The sequence below is a fragment of the Silene latifolia genome, chromosome 9 (genome assembly GCF_048544455.1).
Source record: "Silene latifolia isolate original U9 population chromosome 9, ASM4854445v1, whole genome shotgun sequence".
Lineage (NCBI taxonomy): Eukaryota > Viridiplantae > Streptophyta > Magnoliopsida > Caryophyllales > Caryophyllaceae > Silene > Silene latifolia.
Genome location: NC_133534.1, coordinates 109,099,760 through 109,120,152, shown reverse-complemented (window position 1 = coordinate 109,120,152; position 20,393 = coordinate 109,099,760). Strand labels below are relative to the sequence as shown.

Genomic DNA, 20,393 nt, shown 5'->3' with positions numbered 1-20,393 from the left:
TTGCAAGTGATCATATCGAGAGTGGTTTCCTCGATCTGGAGAATAACTGATTAACCGGATTTATCTACCATAGATATCTTCCGAGCGTGGCCACGCATTTCCAGTTCATTACTCCTCGAGTGGCCCTGAGATATTGTTATAACCCTGACTAGGGGTGGACAATTCATATCGCACTCATTCCCTTCGACTAGCCACAGCTATCATAACCCAAAATATGCCCATTTGACCCCATTTACGAAGGTCGTAGTAACACAAATCAAAGTTAATCTGAAACTGTGCCATCTTAGGCGAATAGTCTTTAGTTAAAAGAATCGACTCATTAGAATACTATAGTAGCTCTCGCCACGACCAGGCTATATGAATTTGCCAGAACTCTATAAGCGGTCATAAGGCCCGACAAAGTGTTCCTAACAGTCTGCCTATGTGATCGACTAGTCATCACACATGACTCTATGGCACTTGAACTTGCCATCAATCGCATCACATTCTAGTCACTTCGAGACGTCACCTCATGTAAGTAACTACGGGCGAATACAATGCTAATTCGTGTTCACTTTAACGGGGTTCAATTGTCTCTACAACCCGTTTGGATGTAACAAAGTATAAGGTGAGTTAATAATAACTCAAACGACAAATGTCAACATCACATTCGGGTAGTCAATACCGTATTACAACCTTGTGATGCATATCGTAAGTGTGTAAACACTAGTCGATTGCAATAGAAGTTTAACATACCATTTGTCCATGTGCTCAAACTTCTTTTATCGCATTTTCCTTTACATTCATGTTATCTCTCATAGCATGAACCTTACCAAGTACACATATAGGTTCCCAACCTCGGTTTGGGTTCTTTATCTTGAAAGAAGTTTCTGGTTGTTTATCACACAACCAACGAATTTGTGGTGGATGATATAACTTGCACTGATCAAGTACTCCACCCACTCACAATGCACTAGGTATATGTTTTGTAGAGTCTTGCAACAATTGTCAAGATGATTAGTCTAGCACTTCTCACAAGTCCTAGCATATTAGGAGATATTAGTTTGAGTAACTTCTTACTTTAACTAAGTATCTTTCCAAACTTCTTATTTCTCTTTTAGCTTGAAAAGCTTAGGATTTTCATAAATCCTTACGCGTGTTCGAACTTTAATATGTGCAACCTCTTGACACATAACAGAGTGTTCTGTCCAACACTGAAATCGCTCATCGGATTCTCCTCGAGAATTCATGACGATTCTTCTATGGCTTGCCAATGATTCATCATGCTCTTATGCATATGATTCATTATTGGACATGTGCATGATTATTCTAATGGCGGAAACATTAGTAACTAATAATCATGTGATCAACCATTCTTAGGTTCAATGAACGACCATGACTGCTAATGGCAATTCCATTTTCATTGAAATGAATAACCTACGTTTCTCGTTGATTCGATGTGTATATCTCAATACTAATCCAACATCTCATGATGTGATTGGATTCATCATAATCCATTTTCATCCGGAATTGAAAACTCAAATACTTCTTTGTGAAAGAATAGTATTAGCTCGTCATTCTCAATGAGTAATGAGTTATAAACTTTTGCTAGATGATTGCTCCCACTAAATTCCATGTCTTCACATGATAATTTCCAACTCCCACTTAATTCCATGTGTTTCACAATTGACTACTCAATCGAAACATTTCAAGAATTGAAATATATTTTGCTTTGCCAAGTTATTAAGATAAAACCATATATGTTCCCATCATATCCTTTCAAAATACCTATTTTGAAAAGGTTTCAATCTTAACCTTATGGAAAGAGATTCTAATCTCCAACTCATTCATTTTATAATGATGCGCGGCAATGTCATTAGATTAAATGTGAATTATATCTAATACACGTCCTTCTCAAAATACCCTTTTCGGAAGGAGGTTTAACTATTTCATTTTCATAATGAGGTTAAGTAATGACATTAGCGTGGTTAATACTTAACTTAGCTCTTGTGGATATCGGCATATCAATATTTGCAACTTTTAGTCATAAGTCTCATTCATTTTATAGGATGTAACTTTGATTCATTTAGGCTCTTAAGTAAATATCAATATTGAAATTATTGGTCAAAAATATCATAAACTAGTCTATTAAGACTTTACGTTAGTCATTCTTCTTTCAAAACTTTCTTTTGGTCTCCTCGTGTAGTAATCTTGAGAACATATTCTTTTGATTACTTCACTTGGTCTCTTTTGTCATGTAGATCTATTCGAGACCATAGATCTCATCTATTCGTGTATACTATATAAATAGGTATACCTTAATTCAAATCATTCTCCCTTGCGTAGATCTCATTTACACAAGTACACAAATTTTTCTTGGTGTTCTTTGTGTCTTCATTTTTCTCCCACTCTATCTTTAGAATAAATACACTAGAGATTCAAAGATAGTTTATGAGACACAAATAATGATTTTGAAGTATAAGGAGGACTATCTCATAGGTTGACTAATTGTTTTAAATTTGATAAGTGTACTTGGTGATTGACATTACTTTAGGAGAGTTCATCAACTCAATATCACTTTATAATTAATCATACACGAGCCATAAGCTTGTGGACATATAATGAATCCCATCATTATAGTTGTCTATTAGATCACTTTAAGTGAATGATCATATATTTCTATGTGCAAGCGGATAAAGACGAATTTTAGAACAAGGATAAAATACGATAAAACGGGTGACTTGGGTTGCAAACCAAGCCACCATTATCCAAAATACAACCATTATCCAAAATACATTTCCATGTCGAACACGGAAATCAAAAGGTTCTAAAATCCGAAACATAAATTAAAATAAGACAATAAAAAGCGAAGCTTCATGGAAGCTACTCCTAGCTTCTTGATGGTTTCTCAAGCTTGCTTTTCTTTTCCCTTGTCCTTGCTTGGTGGAGGCCCTATTTACAATAAAAAGAGGATACATTATCACAACTTTGTATCACAATACCATAGTTGAATTAGAAACATAAAAGAAAGGATAGTCATTCACCTACTGGAGTGATCTTTTCAGCTTTAATGTCACCAAGATATTTGGAACAATTTCTTTTCCAATGTCCAACACCATTACAATAATGACATTTATCAAGAGGACCCTTCTTGATTTTGGAAGTGCTAGCTTCATAAGTCTTAGCTTTGGTGAAAGTGGGAGCTTGCTTCTTACCCTTCTTCCCATTCTTCTTGAACTTACCCTTGCTTTTGGTGCTTATGTTAAGCACATCCTTAGGTGGGTTAACATTTAACCCCATGTCTCTTTCGGCTTGCACAAGTAACTTGTGCAACTCTTCAAGAGACACGTCCTTGTCTTGCATGTTAAAATTCACCCGGAATTGAACATATGCCTTGACTTTGGATAAGGAGTGTAGAATCCTATCTACAATGAGTTCTTTGGGTATTTCAACCTTTTGAATCTTCAAGGTCTCGACGAGCTCCATTAACTTGAGCACGTGAGGGCTAACCTTTTGGCCCTCTTTGAAGTCGAGATCAAAGAATGCTGCGGCCGCCTCATATTGGACGATCCACGGAGTTTGTGAAAACATTGTCACAAGCTTGGAATAGATTTCATTAGCGGTGCCCATCTTAAAGGCTCTCCTTTGGAGATCCGCCTCCATCGCATAGATCAATACATTTTTCATTGCGGCGGACTCCTTGTGGTAAGCCTCATATGCTTCCTTAGTAGCGGCACTCGACCTAACATTAGGTTCGGGTGGAGAGGCCTTGGTGAGGTAATGAAGCTTGTCGTCACCTTGGGAGGCTAGTTTGAGTTGGGCATCCCAATCGGAGAAATTTGACCCATTCTTTTCAAGTTTACATCGATCCATGAAGGATCGGAGCCATGAAGTATTAGTGAGAGGTGTGGCGTTTGTGTTTGGAGTGACCATTTGTTATGAGAAATAGAAGCGGTCTACAAAACAAAATATAGAAGGAATAAAACATATGTCGTTTTCAAAATAATAATACTAGTAAAAATTAATTTAAACAAGTTTTATTGCATTTATCTAGTGACCTCTACCCAACTTAGATAAATGATTCCAAGACCCAAATTCATATCAACTTGGGCACGGTGTGGCCGATGAAACCCTTATCAATATAACTCGGTGGATTAACGTTTTAATCGATTATACTTTTAGAACTCTTGGTCGATAAAATTACATTAACATTTATCTTTAGCCCAAAACACATCCGACAAGGGCACGGTGTGGCCGATGAAACCCTTATCAAAAACTTTTGTTGAGTTCAATCCAAATTTCGAATAAATGTGTCCATGATCCAAACCCACATTAACTTGGGCACGGTGTGGCCGATGAAACCCTTATCAACATGAATTCGGTGGATAGACATTTATCACCCACTTCCCCTACGTAACAAGGTTTGTACCCCGGTGTGGCCGAGTGCATTCCCTCACGAAATAGGTTTTCATGGTTTCTACTTTTTGGTAAGGCTATGTCTCAATTGATTATTTTAGCGAGAGGTCATGTCAATTTATTATCTATCACGTTTTAAGTGAACTAAAGCGGTGAACTACGATAATTCTAATTGACACGGTCGATAAACTCGATTAAAATGACAATGCATGTTTTAGTTATGACGATTTAGCGATGCATGCAACATATAAATAAAATGCAAAACATAAATTAAATCCTAGTATGGCCTTCCTAAAATAGAAAATCTAATTAACTATTACATATTCGGAAACCAACTCCATTGGTCCCTTGAACTTCGGTTGAGGCACACATCTCGAGGTAACACCGTCTTTATGTATCGTCTTCCTTGAGTGACACCGTCTTCAAGGAACTCCGAAATAATTAAATTACATAACAAATTACATAATTTCCTATTATACATTTGTAATTAAAATGAAAATAAATCTATTAAATTACAAAACGGTGATACGAAATCACAATAAATTACAACCGAATCGGTATTCCCATACATTTCGGGTAATACCAATTAAAAACTAAGGCCATACTAAGTTAAATTACATTAAATAAAATTACATAAAATAAAATTATGACAATCATAAATAAAATGCAGCATTATAATATGTATGAACATGCCCAATTTTATGCTAAATTGCCTTTAAGGAGCCAATATCGTATATTAATTAGTTTTTACGGATTTGCGTGATTCAACCTTTTAAAATCACAATAAATTACATAAAATCATATTTATGCACAAGTTAATTACCCTAACCAACTTAAGACTCAAAATTAGTCTCCACTAACTATTTGACTATAATTAACTTATATTTCTTAAAATTGTTCATTAATGGACTCAAAATTACAATAAAATGCTATAAACTTCAAATAAATCACAAAAAAAAAAAAAAAAAAAAAATTGAAAATTGAAATTTAAACTCATGAACATTCTGGAAAAATACCATGACACTCATAATGTTCAAAAACTTAGGTTAAAAATTTTGAAATTTATCGGGAAAAACTATGTTGCGGTTTTTCGGATTTATCAATTATAATCATAAAAACATGAGAAAAATTATATTCATCAACTTTTCAATTTTATATCTGAAAAAGATAATAAAATGCAACATGTGACATTTTTCCTTAGTCATGAAGTATGTTTTAGCAATTATTCACTAATTAGAGTCACTATTTATGCTATTTTTCATCAAAAATTCATAAATCATGCATAAAGACTTCATTATAGCCTATTATTTTACACACATCTTATAAAATTGCATGTGACAATATACTAAATTTATATGACCAGATTCGAAATATTTCTCATATTAACCTTTTTTTCATTTAAATTCGATTTTTATCATGAAAAATCCATATTTCGAGCATAAAAACTCCAAAAATTCTGAAACTTTACAGGTCATCTAAAAATAATATATGTGAAAACATATCCAAAAACCACTGGAAAATTCGAAGTTTAGCTAATTTTAGTCCGAAAATGACATTTTTATCATAAAATCACATTTTAATGTCATTATTATATAAAATGAACAATAAAAAATCCATAAATTAACCAAAAAATCCTAAATACATTTTAGGACCAGAAACTTTAACATGCATAATTTATTTCGTGATATATCATAATAACACAAATTTATAAGTTTTATATGTTAATCGTATAACTCGGAAAAACTATAACCGATTTGCATGCAAACAACCTAAGGCTCATGATACCGCTTGTTAGAAATCTATATCTCATTACTTAACATATTCATATATGTGATGATTTAATTTAGTCATAAAATTAAACATTGATCTTATGCATGCAAACAATAATAAAATAAGGAAGAAATCATCAACCCTTACATTGATATTTCGGATTTTTGGGCACAAGTGAGTTCTCCTACTCACTGTTCTTGAGCTCTCCAAAAATTGGATGAACAAAGATTCAAGTGTAGAATCCCTCCCAAGGATTAATACCCAAGGTAATCTCTTAATAAAATTAATATTATTATTACTAGAACAATATTAATTTAAATAAAATTGACCAAAATATTATTTTGTTCTCTTAATATTTCGGCTAAGAGAAGTGAGAAAAAGGAAGAATAATTTTATCTCTCTAAAACTCTTATTTTTAGATGGGTGAATGAATGAATGAATAAACTAATATTCAAGTAGTGTATATTAGGTAAAAATTAGAGAAAAAACCCATGGTTTTTCTCTTCACAAAACCGGGTAGAGGGAGGGGTTTTTAGGGCCAATGCATGAGCAAGGTGCTCTTCACAAGAGGCATTAGGTTTGCATGGCTAGGTTTAGGCAAAAATGATTATGTTTACCATTAAGTTAATTAACATAATATTTTCCTAATACTCCCACTAATTTCGGTCCATATTAAGATAAAATGGATTCAGTTTTATCTTTGTCAATTTGTCAATTTGTCACATGTCACATGTCATGTAAAATTGTTATGTATTTTTAACATATTAAAAATCAACGCATTAATAAAAATACGTCATATACAAAATTGACTTAGTAATTCATAATTATTTGTACCAAAATATTTTACCAATTATAAATCACAACATCTTGTATTTATAATAAATTATTCATTCAAATGCAATCGTTTCCTTAAACAATAATTTCATCTAAGTAATAAAACAATTCGATCACTTAGCTCGTATCTTATTTAATCAGATTATAATGAGATACGTAAATATTACTTCCAAAATCGTCCGTCAATTTTAAGTAATTTAATTAACCCGTATCGTCATACGATCAATTAAATAATCAATTAAGAGTGTTACCCTTTAGGTATGACCTAAGGGGATCAACTGATCACCACCGTCGCACGACAGTAATGTCAAACTCTAGTCAGCCAATCATTACCGATATGTGTGGATTAGTTGACAATAAAATATTACTTCCCAATTGTATTCTTTAGAATGAGACTTAAACATGTGATCATCATGATCAACAGTTGTGATCGCATTATTGTCGGAGGACACATATTCCAACAGCTTTGACTGCGGCTCTGAAGGCTAAGAGGTCAGTTCAGGATCCAGCAAAGATGAGTGCTAGTATTGCAAAGCACAACCCAACAAAATATGATGGATTAGGGGAACCATCTTTACTTGGGGATTGACATAGAGAGTTTGACAACCTTTTTGAGTTGCTAGGATGTCCTGCAGAGTTGCAAGTAGATCAAGCTGCTTACTATTTGAGGGGAAAAGTGGGTTTGTGGTGGAATCTTAGTAAGGAAGTCTTAAGGGAAGCTTGGAGGGAGAGTGATGAACCTTTTATCACTTGGAAGGGTTTCAAGGAGACTATGAGGGCGGTATTTGTACCAGAACATATTAGGAGTAAGATGAGAGCTGAATTTGATTTTTTCAAAATGACTGATGAAATAACGGTGGAGAGCTATCACAATAGGTTTATGGAATTGGCAGAATATGTGTCTGATTTGAACTTTAGTGAGGAGATGCTAGCATTAAGGTTTAAACAGGAGTTAACAAAAACTATTAAGAAGAGGCTTACAGCTGGTCAGCCAAGTAGCATGGATGAGGTTCACCAAAGGGCTGGGCATGCAGAGAGGATTGTTGATATGTTGCAAGAGGAGAGGAAGGTTAAGGGGGAAAATATGAAGAGTGAGGCACCAAGTGAGGGAGCTGGGGGTAGCAAGAAATAAAACAATACTCAACCTAAACAATTCTGAGTTGGGGGACCTAGTTATGGGAGTGGAATGAGTTTGCGTGGTGGTAATTGGGGTCAGCATTCGGGTGCAATCTTTGGGTGGAGATGTTACAATTGCAACAGGTTGGGTCACCGAGCTTTTGAGTGTAGAAGTGCACCCATGAACGACAATAGAGGGAGTAATCAAGGGAACTATAGAACTCCGGCACCAAGTATTGGAAGCAATAGGTATCCGGGATAATGGAGTACTCAGAGGAGCTACAACAATAGGCAAATCAGAGTAATGGTGGAAAGACTTTTGGTACAACTAGTACAGTACAGGGGAATGGGGACAAGGGTAACTAGTTTATTGAGTGGATTAGAGTCTTAAAATTTATATAAGTATTTAAGTTGTCAGTAGTTTCATAAATAGTAGTTCCGAAACTTCGGGACGAAGTTTATTTTTAGGGAGGTAGAATGTGACACCTCATGTTTTAAGTTTATTTATGATACATTTTCATGTTTTGAATTAGTTTTGTGATACATTTTGATAAGTATGATATGGTTTGATAATGATTAAGTAAGTTAATTATGTTGCAATGATCATAAGTTGGAATTAGGCTCAGTTGTGCGGATGTTTATAAATGTTGTAGTAGTTATGGGGGAACTTCGGGACGAAGTTCATTTTAAGAGGGGAAGACTGTAATACCCCGTAATTTAGTAATAATTAATGAGAATAATTTATGTAATTTAAATAATTAATTAATGACATTTCTAATAATAATTCCATATAAGACAATTAAATAATAAAATAAGTATCCAAGTCGGGAATTGAGCTTAGCTAGTAATTGAGCTTTGGGCCGTGTGCCATAGTTATATGGACCAAAATTTATTAATCTAGTATGAGCATGGTCGGGAATTGTTTCAAGATTTAATATAAATAATAATAAGGAAATAATAAAATATAAATAAAGGTAAAAGGTAGTAATAATTATATCAATAATAATATTAATAATAATAATAGTGTAATAATAATAATAAAATTAGTAAAGTAGTAAGTGGAAGTCCTACTTATGGTAAGAATAAATATGTAATAATATTAATTATATTAGTTATTCCTATAATAATTAGAATAAGGAAATAGTTCTTAGTTTCCTAATCAACGTCATATCTCTCTAATTCGAGACTATAAATACACAATCATCTGAAAAATAATTCATAAAATAAGAAGGAAGAAATCTAAAGGAAAGAAGAAAGGAATTAAGGAAGAGAAAAGCAAAAGGATTAACTTTTATTATCGCCTCAAGGTAATACTTTAAACCGTCTCATGTATACTCTTTGATATGCTATAACTTGTAAACTAGGCCACCATAGATTAGGTCGTAAGTACCGTTGTGACCGTGGATGGCCAAGGATCACCGTTGACCTGATTTGACCACTGTTGACTAACGGGAGAGGGCGGTTTCAGGCGAGTTTCGAGGGGTGGTTGTGTTGCAGGTTTTGTGTCGTTTTGAACCCTTATTCAGGACGTGACTCACCTGGGTTTAGTAGGGATAGGTCAGGGTGGTTGTGTCGACCGTGTTGATGGATGTTGGGGTGGTAAAGGTGGTGGTTTGTGGTGGTGGTGGTGGCCGGAATTACTCGAAAACAGGGGAGGGATGCTTGTGTTATTGCCGCCGGTGTGGGGTTGTTGTAGGGGTGTTGTTAATGGGTCGGGTTTGTGCTAGGGTTCGTGGCATGTCAGGTACGATGGGTGGCTGTCGTGGTTGCTGTTGGTGGTGGAGTTGGCGTGTTGTGTGAGTTGTTGTTTGTGTTGTTTGTTGTTGGTCGTGGGTATTAGGGCGCGAGGTTGTGGCGGATTGGGGCGGTTGTAGCTGGTGATTGGGGTGTGTCTGGGTTGTCGGCAGTGGGTGCTCCCGGAGGGGCCTGGTGGTGAGCTTGGTGGTGTCGGGTTTCGGTATTTTAAACGGGTTCTAGGTGTGGGTGTTGGTGACGGGTTTACTCGGGCTAGGGGGGGGGTTATACGTGGATTTTGGGTTTTGGGTTTTGTCTTATGGGTTTGACTTTTATTTACTTGAATCGGGTTTTTATTTAAGTCGGGTTTTAATATCGTAAACCTTAATAATAATAAAAAATTAAATTGGTTAATGAATATAATTTATAAATTATTAAATAATAATGGAAGGTAATAATTAGTAATTGATGGAAAATTATAATATAATGTTAGGTGAAGATTTATGAAGAAATTAATTGGGTTCGAATTGCTTTAATTATTTGGATCGCTTGAGCTACTTAATTGGAATTGATTGCCAGGTAGGGATAAATCCTACTCAACTCTTATTCTATAATGTTTGGTATAATGGATGGTTTATGTTAATGCGAATTGTGTTGGTTGATATTATCGTAATTGTTGGAAAGGAGAATTATATTGCATATGTTGATTGATAATATCGTAATTGTTGGAAGGGTGAATTATATTCATTTGTGTTGGTAATATTAATAATATTTATGAGGTGATTTGAGTTGTTATCGTGTATTGTTAATGTAGAAAATTGTGAAAAGCTGTGCGACAGTCAGTTGTACGTTGTTGAGGAAGTTTGTACACTGGGGTGATGGTAATATGTACGTTGTGAGGGAGGGGTACTATTACATATTGGCGGTACGTTGTTAAGGGAGGGGTACCAATGTAATGTGAGCACGTTGTTAAGGGAGGTGTGCTAAGTCATGAAAAGGAGCACGTTGTCAGGGAGTTCTGCTATGAGAATGGAAAGTGAATTGTTAACGTATGTTCTTGTTGTTAGCATTTATTCCTACTCAACCTCGTGGTTGACTGTGTATTCGTGAACATCTGTTATGAACAATAATGGGGAGCATATATGATAAGTACTAAAATTTAGCTGACTTGGGAGCTTATGGGAATGCGTGAGGACTTGGCCAATCTACCTAGAAGTCTAGACCACATAGATTATGATAACATGTAATTGTTTTATATTAAGTTTTAGTTGGTTAAGTTGTAATAACATGTAATCGCTAAGTTTTAATTTAAAGTACTTTGGTGAGTTGGACTTTGTTATTCGCTGCCTCGGGAAACCGATATGGTAACAGTCCTATTTATTTGGGAATGTCTAGCTAAAGGCTCCTGAATAAATGGGGGTGTTACAGTAATCCACCATCACCAACCACCACGATATAGCAAATCAACCACCACAATATAACCAACATACTTCAGCCAACACACTCATATGCAATACAACATAAATAGCAGTTGAGTAGTTATCCTACCTCGTAGCAATATAATCCAATAGCAAATCCGAGCAATCAATCAAAAGTATTCCACCTCGAAACCGTCACCTAAAACAAATGATGATTTATCTAATATTAATTATTTATAATTTGTTTGTAATACATTATTTATTATACATTAATTATTTTTATTATTATTAATTATAACATTACGATATACGGAAAACCCGAGTCAATTTACGAAACCCAACTTAAATAAATAATAAATGTAAGTGTCCCATCTTAATTTTCCTTAAAAACACACATCACTCCTTCTGCCTACCCGTGTTTCACCATACATGCTAACACCTTACACCTCCACCTACCCGTCACCAACACCACCACCTAATACCTCCCCGGACTGCTCCCTCTGCCGCCAACACCACCACGTCACTGCCACCATCATTAACCGCCACACAGAACCGCTACACCACGCCCAAACAACCCTCAACAACTAGCAATACCCAACAACAACTCAACATACAACATCAACGCGCCACTAGTAACTACCCTCTCTCAGCCACCATACACGGCCACACTAATCTCCCTAACCACGGCCTCACCATTACAAGCTACACACACAACCGAAAACCCGACACCTCAAACAACCCATTCAACCGTGTATACAACTCAACCCGAGACCCACCAAGGCCTGCCACTGCCACCACCGAGGGCCTCCACTGTCGGCAGTCTAGCCTTGGTCCAGAATCCACTCCTAGCCAGACCATTAAACCACCAATCCACGCCCTAACTCACAATATCATTATATACAAACCCGAACCCGACGCAACCTATACAACTCACGGCTAAACACTATTTATGACCACTACCACCACTATGGGCCACCACCTTGACCACCAATAAAACCTCCCTCACGGCCCACAAACACCTGCACTCGACACAACAACAACGACTAACAACAAACAACCCGACACACTCCTCTATTTTTCCCTTGTTTTAATGAAACTCCGGTCAACCACCACGCTAACCACCACCCCATAGCAGAGTAATGCCACTAATAGAACCGCATAACCCCCACGAACCCAACCAACCCAGGTGTGAGTCAAACAAATCACGAGAAGGTGTATAAAATCGGTTTTATGCGTAAACAACAACCACCCCTTTTCCAGCAACTCCGGCCAAGTAACCACCCAAGTCACCGCCTTTAAACATCCCTGACCACCCACAATGGTCGACGTAACCCCCAGATACCACCCAAACCATCCCAGGTTGGACACGTCTAAATATGGTTTCAATAGCATACAAAACGCGTCATACACCACCCATAAAAACCCCTTCGAACGCCCCTCTCATATCGGTCAATGATGGTCAACGATGGGTCCAGTCAATCCCTGGTGTCTCACGGTCAAGGTCACAGTCTCAGGTCAGTCAACAGTTGTCTAATTAACAAGTTATATTCGTCTTAAGGCGAGTATTTTAAGAGGTGATTAAAAGTTACCTTGTGACGATCTTCTAGCTAGAATTCTCCTCTCTTTCCTCTTTAGATCTTCTTTGCTCTCTTCTTTATCAATTATTATATTTATGATGGAATAAGGTTCATTGCTTAGGTTATGTCTTCTATTTATAGGGGTAGGATATGCTTAGGAAGCAGTTAGGAAATATATGTGATTATTATTATTATTATTATTATTATTATTATTATTATTATTATTATTATTATTATTATTATTATTATTATTATTATTATTATTATTATTATAATTATTATTATTATTATTATTATTATTATTATTATTATTATTATTATTATTATTATTATTATTATTATTATTATTATTATTATTATTATTATTATTATTATTATTATTATTATTATTATTATTATTATTATTATTATTATTATAATAATAATAATAATAATAATAATTATTATTATTATTATTATTATTATTATTATTATTATTATTATTATTATTATTATTATTATTATTACTATTATTACTACTATTATTACTATTATTATTATTATTATTATTATTAGTTTTATTAGTTTTTTTTATAAAAGAATGCGCGCAGCTTTCATTAAAAGAAAAATAAAAGTTTACATGAAATTGGTAGGGAGCCGAGAGACAATCTGGGCTCCCACACCCTTAGCAATAGAAAAGCTAAGTCTAGTAAAAATGTAAGCGGCCACCCGAGCCACCGCATCCTGAGATACCGAAAATTTCTGGATCGCTTGAGCAAGGCAACAGCATCCGAACCCAGTTCCCCAAGTGAAGAGAATGAGAAAGGAAGGAAACCATAACCCGCTACCGCGCACAAATCCCCATACTTAGCACACTTTCGCTGAGCAGCATCAGCGACAACCTGGCCAGGCACAAAATCCGTCATCCCAGTCTGAGTCAAAGGAGAAGAACCTGTCAAGTCAACACACACATCACGCCCCCTGTCCCAAGAATAAAGCAATAAATCCGCAGGACGAAGAGAGCCACCATGTCCATCAACCAAACCGATATCAATGTAAATTAGTATACTAATGCCATTATTACTCCATATTACACATGCCCAAGTCGACACTAGCAATAAGCCCGTCTTACCTTATTATTTTATTTAATTCGTTTAATTACCGTCTCACAACAATTATTATTATAAATACGATTATTACTAATTAATTAATTATTTGAATTACATAAATTATTCACTTATCAACCTTTATAATTACGGGGTATTACAGTTTGTGTAGATTACACTGACCTGAATAAAGCCTGCCCTAAGGATCCATTTCCCCTGCCACATATTGATGCCATGGTGGATGCCACAGCAGGGCATGAGATGCCGACATTCATGGATACCTCCAGTGGATTCAATCAAATAAAAATGCACCCTGCTGACCAGGAAAGTACTGCATTCATTACAGACTGGGGCATATACAGCCATGCCTTTCGGCCTGAAGAATGCAGGGGCAACGTACCGGTGCCTGGTCAACATGATGTTCAAGGATCAAATAGGTGATATCATGGAAGTCTATATAGACGACATGGTAGTAAAATCTAAGAATGCAAAAGATCATGTGAAGCACTTGGAAATAGCATTTCAGATATTGGAAAAATACAACATGAAACTCAACCCTGCAAAGTGCCACTTTGGAGTCTCCGCGGGTAAGTTCCTAGGATACATGGTGACAAAAAGAGGCATAGAGGCCAGCCCTGAATAGATAATGGCTATCCTGGAACTTCAGTCACCCAGGTCTGTCAAGGATATTCAGAAATTGACAGGCCGGGTAGCTGCCCTGAACCGGTTCATATCAAGATCCTCTAAAAGGTGTAAAACATTTTACAACCTGCTCAGAAAGAATAAACAGTTCCAGTGCACACCTGAGCATGAAGCAGCCTTTCAGGACTTAAAATTGTACCTGTCATTTCCATCTTTACTGCCTAAACCGGAGAAAGGAGAACCCCTGTCAGTATACCTATCTGTCACTGACACAGCCGTAAGTGCAGTCTTGGTAAAGGAACAAGAAGGCCAGCAACACCCTGTCTATTATGTAAGTAAAATCCTGCTAGATGCTGAAATGAGGTATGGATTACTTGAAAGATATGTTTTAGCTTTAATTATGTCATGTGCTAAGCTGCGTCCTTATTTTGAGTGTCACCCTATCATAGTCAGGACCAACTTACCCATAAAATCTGTCCTACGCAAGCCTGAATTGTAAGGTAGGATGGCCAAGTGGTCAGTCAACCTTAGCACGTATGATATCACCTTTGAACCAAGGACAACAATCAAATCACAGGCCTTAGCAGACTTTGTGGCTAATTTCAGCCCTAACCTAGAACCTGGCCTGAAAAAAGAAGTTAACCAGTTAGAAAATAAAACCACAGACCAAGAGTGGACTTTGTTCATAGATGGGGCATCGAATGCCGGGGGGACATGGTTAGGGTTAGTACTAAAATCGCCACAGGGAGACATGATAGCACAGGCTGTAAGCATTGAATTCAAAGCTACCAATAATGAAGCAGAATATGAAGCCCTGATAGCAGGCCTAAAGGTATGTCTAGACCTCGGTGTTCAAAACTTAAAGGTAAAAACAGATTCACTTTTAATTGCTAATCAAATAAAGGGAATTTATACGGCAAAGGATGCAAAAATGATTTCATATTTAGAATATGCAAAAAACCTTACTGCTAAATTTACTTTATTCGATATAGACCAAATACCAAGAGACCTGACCACCCAGCCTGATGCTTTGGCCAGCCTAGGTTCAAATTTCACTCCCGCAGTTTTTGATAAAATACCAATTGTTCACTTATTAGAGCCAGCTATCAGTAAAGCTGAACAAGTCAACCCTGTCAATCAAGATAATAATTCTTGGACCAAACCTTATTATGATTGGTTCCTCTAAGGAATATTACCTCAGGGCAGGGATGAATCAAGGGCTTTTAAAATAAGAGCTTCAACCTATTCTATTATCAATAACACTTTATTTAAGAGATCGCAGGCTGGACCATACTTGAGATGCTTGCAGCCTGATGAAGCTAAGCAAGTACTCCAAGAAATAAATGATGGACATTGTGGCAACCATAAAGGAGGAAAGAGCCTGGCATGAAAAGTGCTCAGGACAGGCTACTATTTGCCAACACTGAGGGCTAACTGCCTGGAATATTGTTCAAAATGTGAAGCCTGTCAAATTCATGCACCAATAATACACCAGCCATCTGAACTACTTCACTCAATTTCTGCACTCTTGCATTTCATGAAGTGGGGGCATGGATATTGTAAGGAAACTACCTGTAGCCCTAGAACAGAAAGTATTCATGTTGGATGTGACTGACTATTTCTCCAAATGGATCGAGGCTGATTCTTTCAAATAAGTAACCGAAAAGGAAGTAATATCATTCATCAGGACGAATATTATTTGCAGATATCGAGTCCCATCAGAGATAGTGTGTGATAACGGGACCCAGTTTGTGGGGAAGAAGACTAAAGCATTTTGCCTAGAGTGGAACATTAACCTGGTCACATCTACCCCTGGATATCCAAAAGCTAATGGCCAGGCTGAATCTAGCAACAAGGTAGTCATAAGCTGCTTAAAGAAGAAACTGAAGAGAAGACGAGGCAGATGGGCTGAAGAACTTCCATTGGTGCTATGGGCAGACAGGACAACTCCAAAGACATCAACATGCCAAACAACCAACTCTTTGGTATATGGCTGTAAAGTTGCCATCCCTGCAGAAGTCCGGGTGCCAACATCAAGATATAGCCTGAACAACGTTGAAGCAAATAGCAGCCTGTTGCAAGACAACCTGGTCCTAGCAGAAGAACTAAGAGACGCTGCCAAAATCAGGATGGCATCATACCAACAAACAGTGGCCAAAACTTACAACAAAAATGTCAGGATTAGAGTCTTCAGGGAAGGAGACCTTGTCCTACGAAAAATTTTCCCAAATAAGAAAGAAAAATCAGCAGGCAAGCTAGCCCCTACGTGGGAAGGCCCCTATTTAATTGACTCAATTGTCGGACAAGGAGCATACAAGCTCCAGACATTAGAAGGAGAAATGATCCCAAGATCTTAGAATGTAACTCATTTGAAATTATTCCATGTATAAATCCTATTCTGGCCTGATCAGGTAAAAATTACATCTCTACTATCAATGTTTTACCCTGACATGCTACCTGAAAACTTATGTGTCTCACATGTTCTATGTGCAATCCATGTCCACATATGCAACTAACCCAATTTCCCTTATTTTACTTGAATACTGAACAATTATACATGATAAATGATTATATGCATAAATATTCAAGATTGATGGCTACTCTACTGCACATTAGACTTCTTATTTATGTACTCTTTTAATTTTTTGCACCTCGTTGTGCTTGATGAAGTTGGTAACCATCACCGGATACGGTGAATAGCAGGACCAATCAGGTATGAAATATTGCCTGACCTGACTATTTGCTGCACACATCTACAACCGGTTGGACGCAGCAAGATGGTGCAAGGGTGTTTTATCCCGACCATCAGTCTAAATGCCCTCTCGACAGGCCGAGTACCAAGCCCTCCGGTCAGGTAGGGGACATAAGCCCTCCCGACAGGCCGGTTTTCCCACTCCTTCAACTGCTATGGTAAAAACTATATGTGGTTGGATGGCTTACGATGGCTTTAATCGCAAGACAGGGACAAAAAATTGAAAAAACAGGTTAACAGGTTCAGAAACTTAACATTTTAACAGGTATGAAGAAATAAAGTTTGTAGGAGATTTTGGACAAAAGAAACAAATAACAAGGCATCAAGAAATAAGTAAAGTGAGCCAAGGAAGGCCACCACCATCATATTTATAAAGCCCTTACCCCCTAGGGCAAAGGCACCATAATAATTGTTATGGCCAGAGATAACCTCCCTAACCAGCCAGACACAGAAAAAACAAAGAAAATAAAATTGTCTTTCCAGGGACATCCCCCCTGGATGGGTCAATACCATCAAAGAAAAGTATAAAATTACTGCTCCCCCTTGGAAACAGCATCAGCACTTCCACTTTTGGCCTGATCAGCCTCAGCATCCTGCTCCCCGTCAGCATCAACATCTTGCTCCCCTGGAGAGTCGACTTCCTGTTCATTGCCCATATTGTGCAGGTCAGGATACTTAGAAGCAGCAAAGGCCATCTCAGCTTCAGGGTTCCAATTTGCCCTGGCCTCCACAGGCTCCGAAATGGCAGCCACTTTCCCCTTGATGAAAAAGTACAGGGAAGCATCATCAAGCTTGTACACCAAATCATCCCTCTCCAGGGTAAGCTCCTCATTCCTGTCTAGTGCCTCCTGCAGAAGCTTCTTACTCGAGCTTGCCTTAGTCTTGGCAGCATCCCTCTCAGCCTGCACCTTCGCCAAGTTACCAGTCCCTGCAGCCAGACCAGCCCGAGCTAAATCCAGTTCAAACTTCAGCTTATCATAATCAGATCTCATACGATCAATCCTGGCCACCAAAGAGGTAGCCTAATAAGCATTATGGAGACAAGCTGCAACACCCTGAACAGAAACAAAAATAGTATAAATATTATATCATAATAAATAAAAACCTCTAAATAAAACATACACACATATTATAAAAAATAAAAAATAACTTCATATACCTCTCTCACAGTAGCTAAGGCACCTGCCAAAAGGCTGACAGCATGATCTACTGAAGCAACCGCCTGAGTAGCAGTCTCAATAGGATCAAGGGTAAGCATAACATCTAATTTGGAAGTGGCATAATCACTAATTTTCACCCTGGCAACCTCCAAATTATCCACCCTGGCTCGCACTTCCCTGACTGGGGCAGACAAGTAAACCTCCTCCACTTTCCTCTTCAGGGTTGCTAAACTTGTTTCAGCAGGAGCAACCGGAGCAGGAGAAACCTTGGGAGCAGCAGGGAACTTAGTTAAATCAATGACGGACCCAGTATCGCCACCTCCCTGAGAACTCTCCTCTTTGAACCTGGCCAGCCTTCCAGAAAGGTCAGCCATGCCAAACTTGGCAAGGCGGGTGGACGACCTAGTGTCTATAACACGAGACACTATATTAGCAATAAAGACAGGCTGTTATGTAAAAGCCAAAATAGAAAGAAAAGCAAAAGAAAAATAGAGAACATAAAGACTTACTGCCTGAGGTAGAAGCACTGACAGCTTTTGAAGGACTGGGCACTCTAGCAGCACCTTCAGTCTTCAGGCAATGAGGAAGATGAATAGCCCCACAACAGAGAGGCCAAGTCCTCTCCAATTGAGAAATTACAAGGAAAGCAGAGATGCTTGCAGTAGGATACTCGATCTCACTGGACCAATCATCAACTGCAGATAAAAAGAGGTATAAGTCATTCAAGTCTATTTATTTTCTTTAAAACTAACAAATAAACACGCAAGACAAAGAAGTCCAGGATACTCACCACCGACACAGGCATTTTAGTTCAAGTACGCCAGGTCAGGACCCACAGAATTGGTCCTGACAAACATATAACCAGCAGCCCAATTTTTGTCATAGCTGCTGTCCAAGTTGCTGAGAAGAGGAGCGCCTAAAGGCCTAGCCTTAAAACGAATACGGCCATGACTGTTAGTCCTGACGGCGTAGCAGGCCTTCAAGTCCTCCAAGGAGAAGGAAATGTTGTGTTTTTTGTAGAGGTATTCAACAGAGCAGACCACCTTCCACACCATGGGCATCAGTTGGTAGGAAGGCACACCAATTTCTTTAATAACATCCACCATAAGTGGAGAGAAAGGAAGCTTGCAACCATCCCTGAAGGCCCAGTCGTGGATGCAGAACCAGCCAGGACATGACCAGTCTGCCTTGACAGGAGAATTTTCAGGGATCTAGACTTCGGAATCAGCAGGAATGATTCCCTTATCCTTCAAGACTTTTTCAAATTCGGGTTTCAGACGGTTTGGAAGAGACTGGTCATCTTTCAGAGCCTTTGTGGGTTTAAACTCAAATTCTCTATGAAAGATTGAAATCATTTCAAGAGGGGGATCAATTGGTTTTTCAACCACAGGAGGCTGAGGAACAGAAGACGCTGGTAAATTTTCAGAGGTGGTTTCTTCAGGATTGGAAACAAATGGAGTTCCATGAGACATCACTCCCCTGGAAGATTTCTTTTTTGCAACCATTTTTTGAAGCTTTGTTGAAGATACGTTGCAGATTAAATTCTGGGAATTAAGGGAACTTGAAGATGAAGATTATTAGAAGAAAATGATCGGATTTTGGTCGAGATTAAATCAATGAAGTGAAGGCTATTTATACTCGGTAGAATTAGGGTTTTTCAACCGTAACTTGCAGAGTAATTATTGAAGAGTTGCAGTAATTGCAACACGTGTCACAAACCGCCAATTAGCCGTTACAGGATCCAATCAGTCATAATTGTAACACCCCCATACTCCAAGTGCCTTACCAGGACCACCCAGGTATAAGGATGTTACCATCTCGGTTACCCGAGGCAATGATAATCAAATAAACAATGAAGAAACAACATTTAAATAGAATTACTTAGTGAAAGGTTACAATCCAAAAACCAA

General features: G+C 37.5%; 1 protein-coding gene across 1 annotated transcript; it reads left to right on the top strand.

Annotated features, from left to right (window-relative positions):
- The first annotated feature begins 14,575 nt into the window (after positions 1–14,575).
- LOC141601456 (uncharacterized) lies at positions 14,576–15,961 on the top strand. Its single transcript, XM_074421744.1, has 3 exons — positions 14,576–14,604; positions 14,707–14,902; positions 15,773–15,961. Exons 1-3 carry the CDS (start codon positions 14,576–14,578, stop codon positions 15,959–15,961), a joined length of 414 nt encoding a protein of 137 aa, XP_074277845.1.
- The last annotated feature ends 4,432 nt before the right edge of the window (positions 15,962–20,393 follow it).

Coding starts and splice junctions, on each gene's coding strand:
- LOC141601456 (XM_074421744.1), top strand. CDS start 14,576: ATGGCTATCCTGGAACTTCAGTCACCCAG. Junction 14,605..14,706: donor CTGGAACTTCAGTCACCCAG/GTCTGTCAAGGA, acceptor CAACCTGCTCAG/AAAGAATAAACAGTTCCAGT. Junction 14,903..15,772: donor AGCAACACCCTGTCTATTAT/GTAAGTAAAATC, acceptor ATATTACCTCAG/GGCAGGGATGAATCAAGGGC.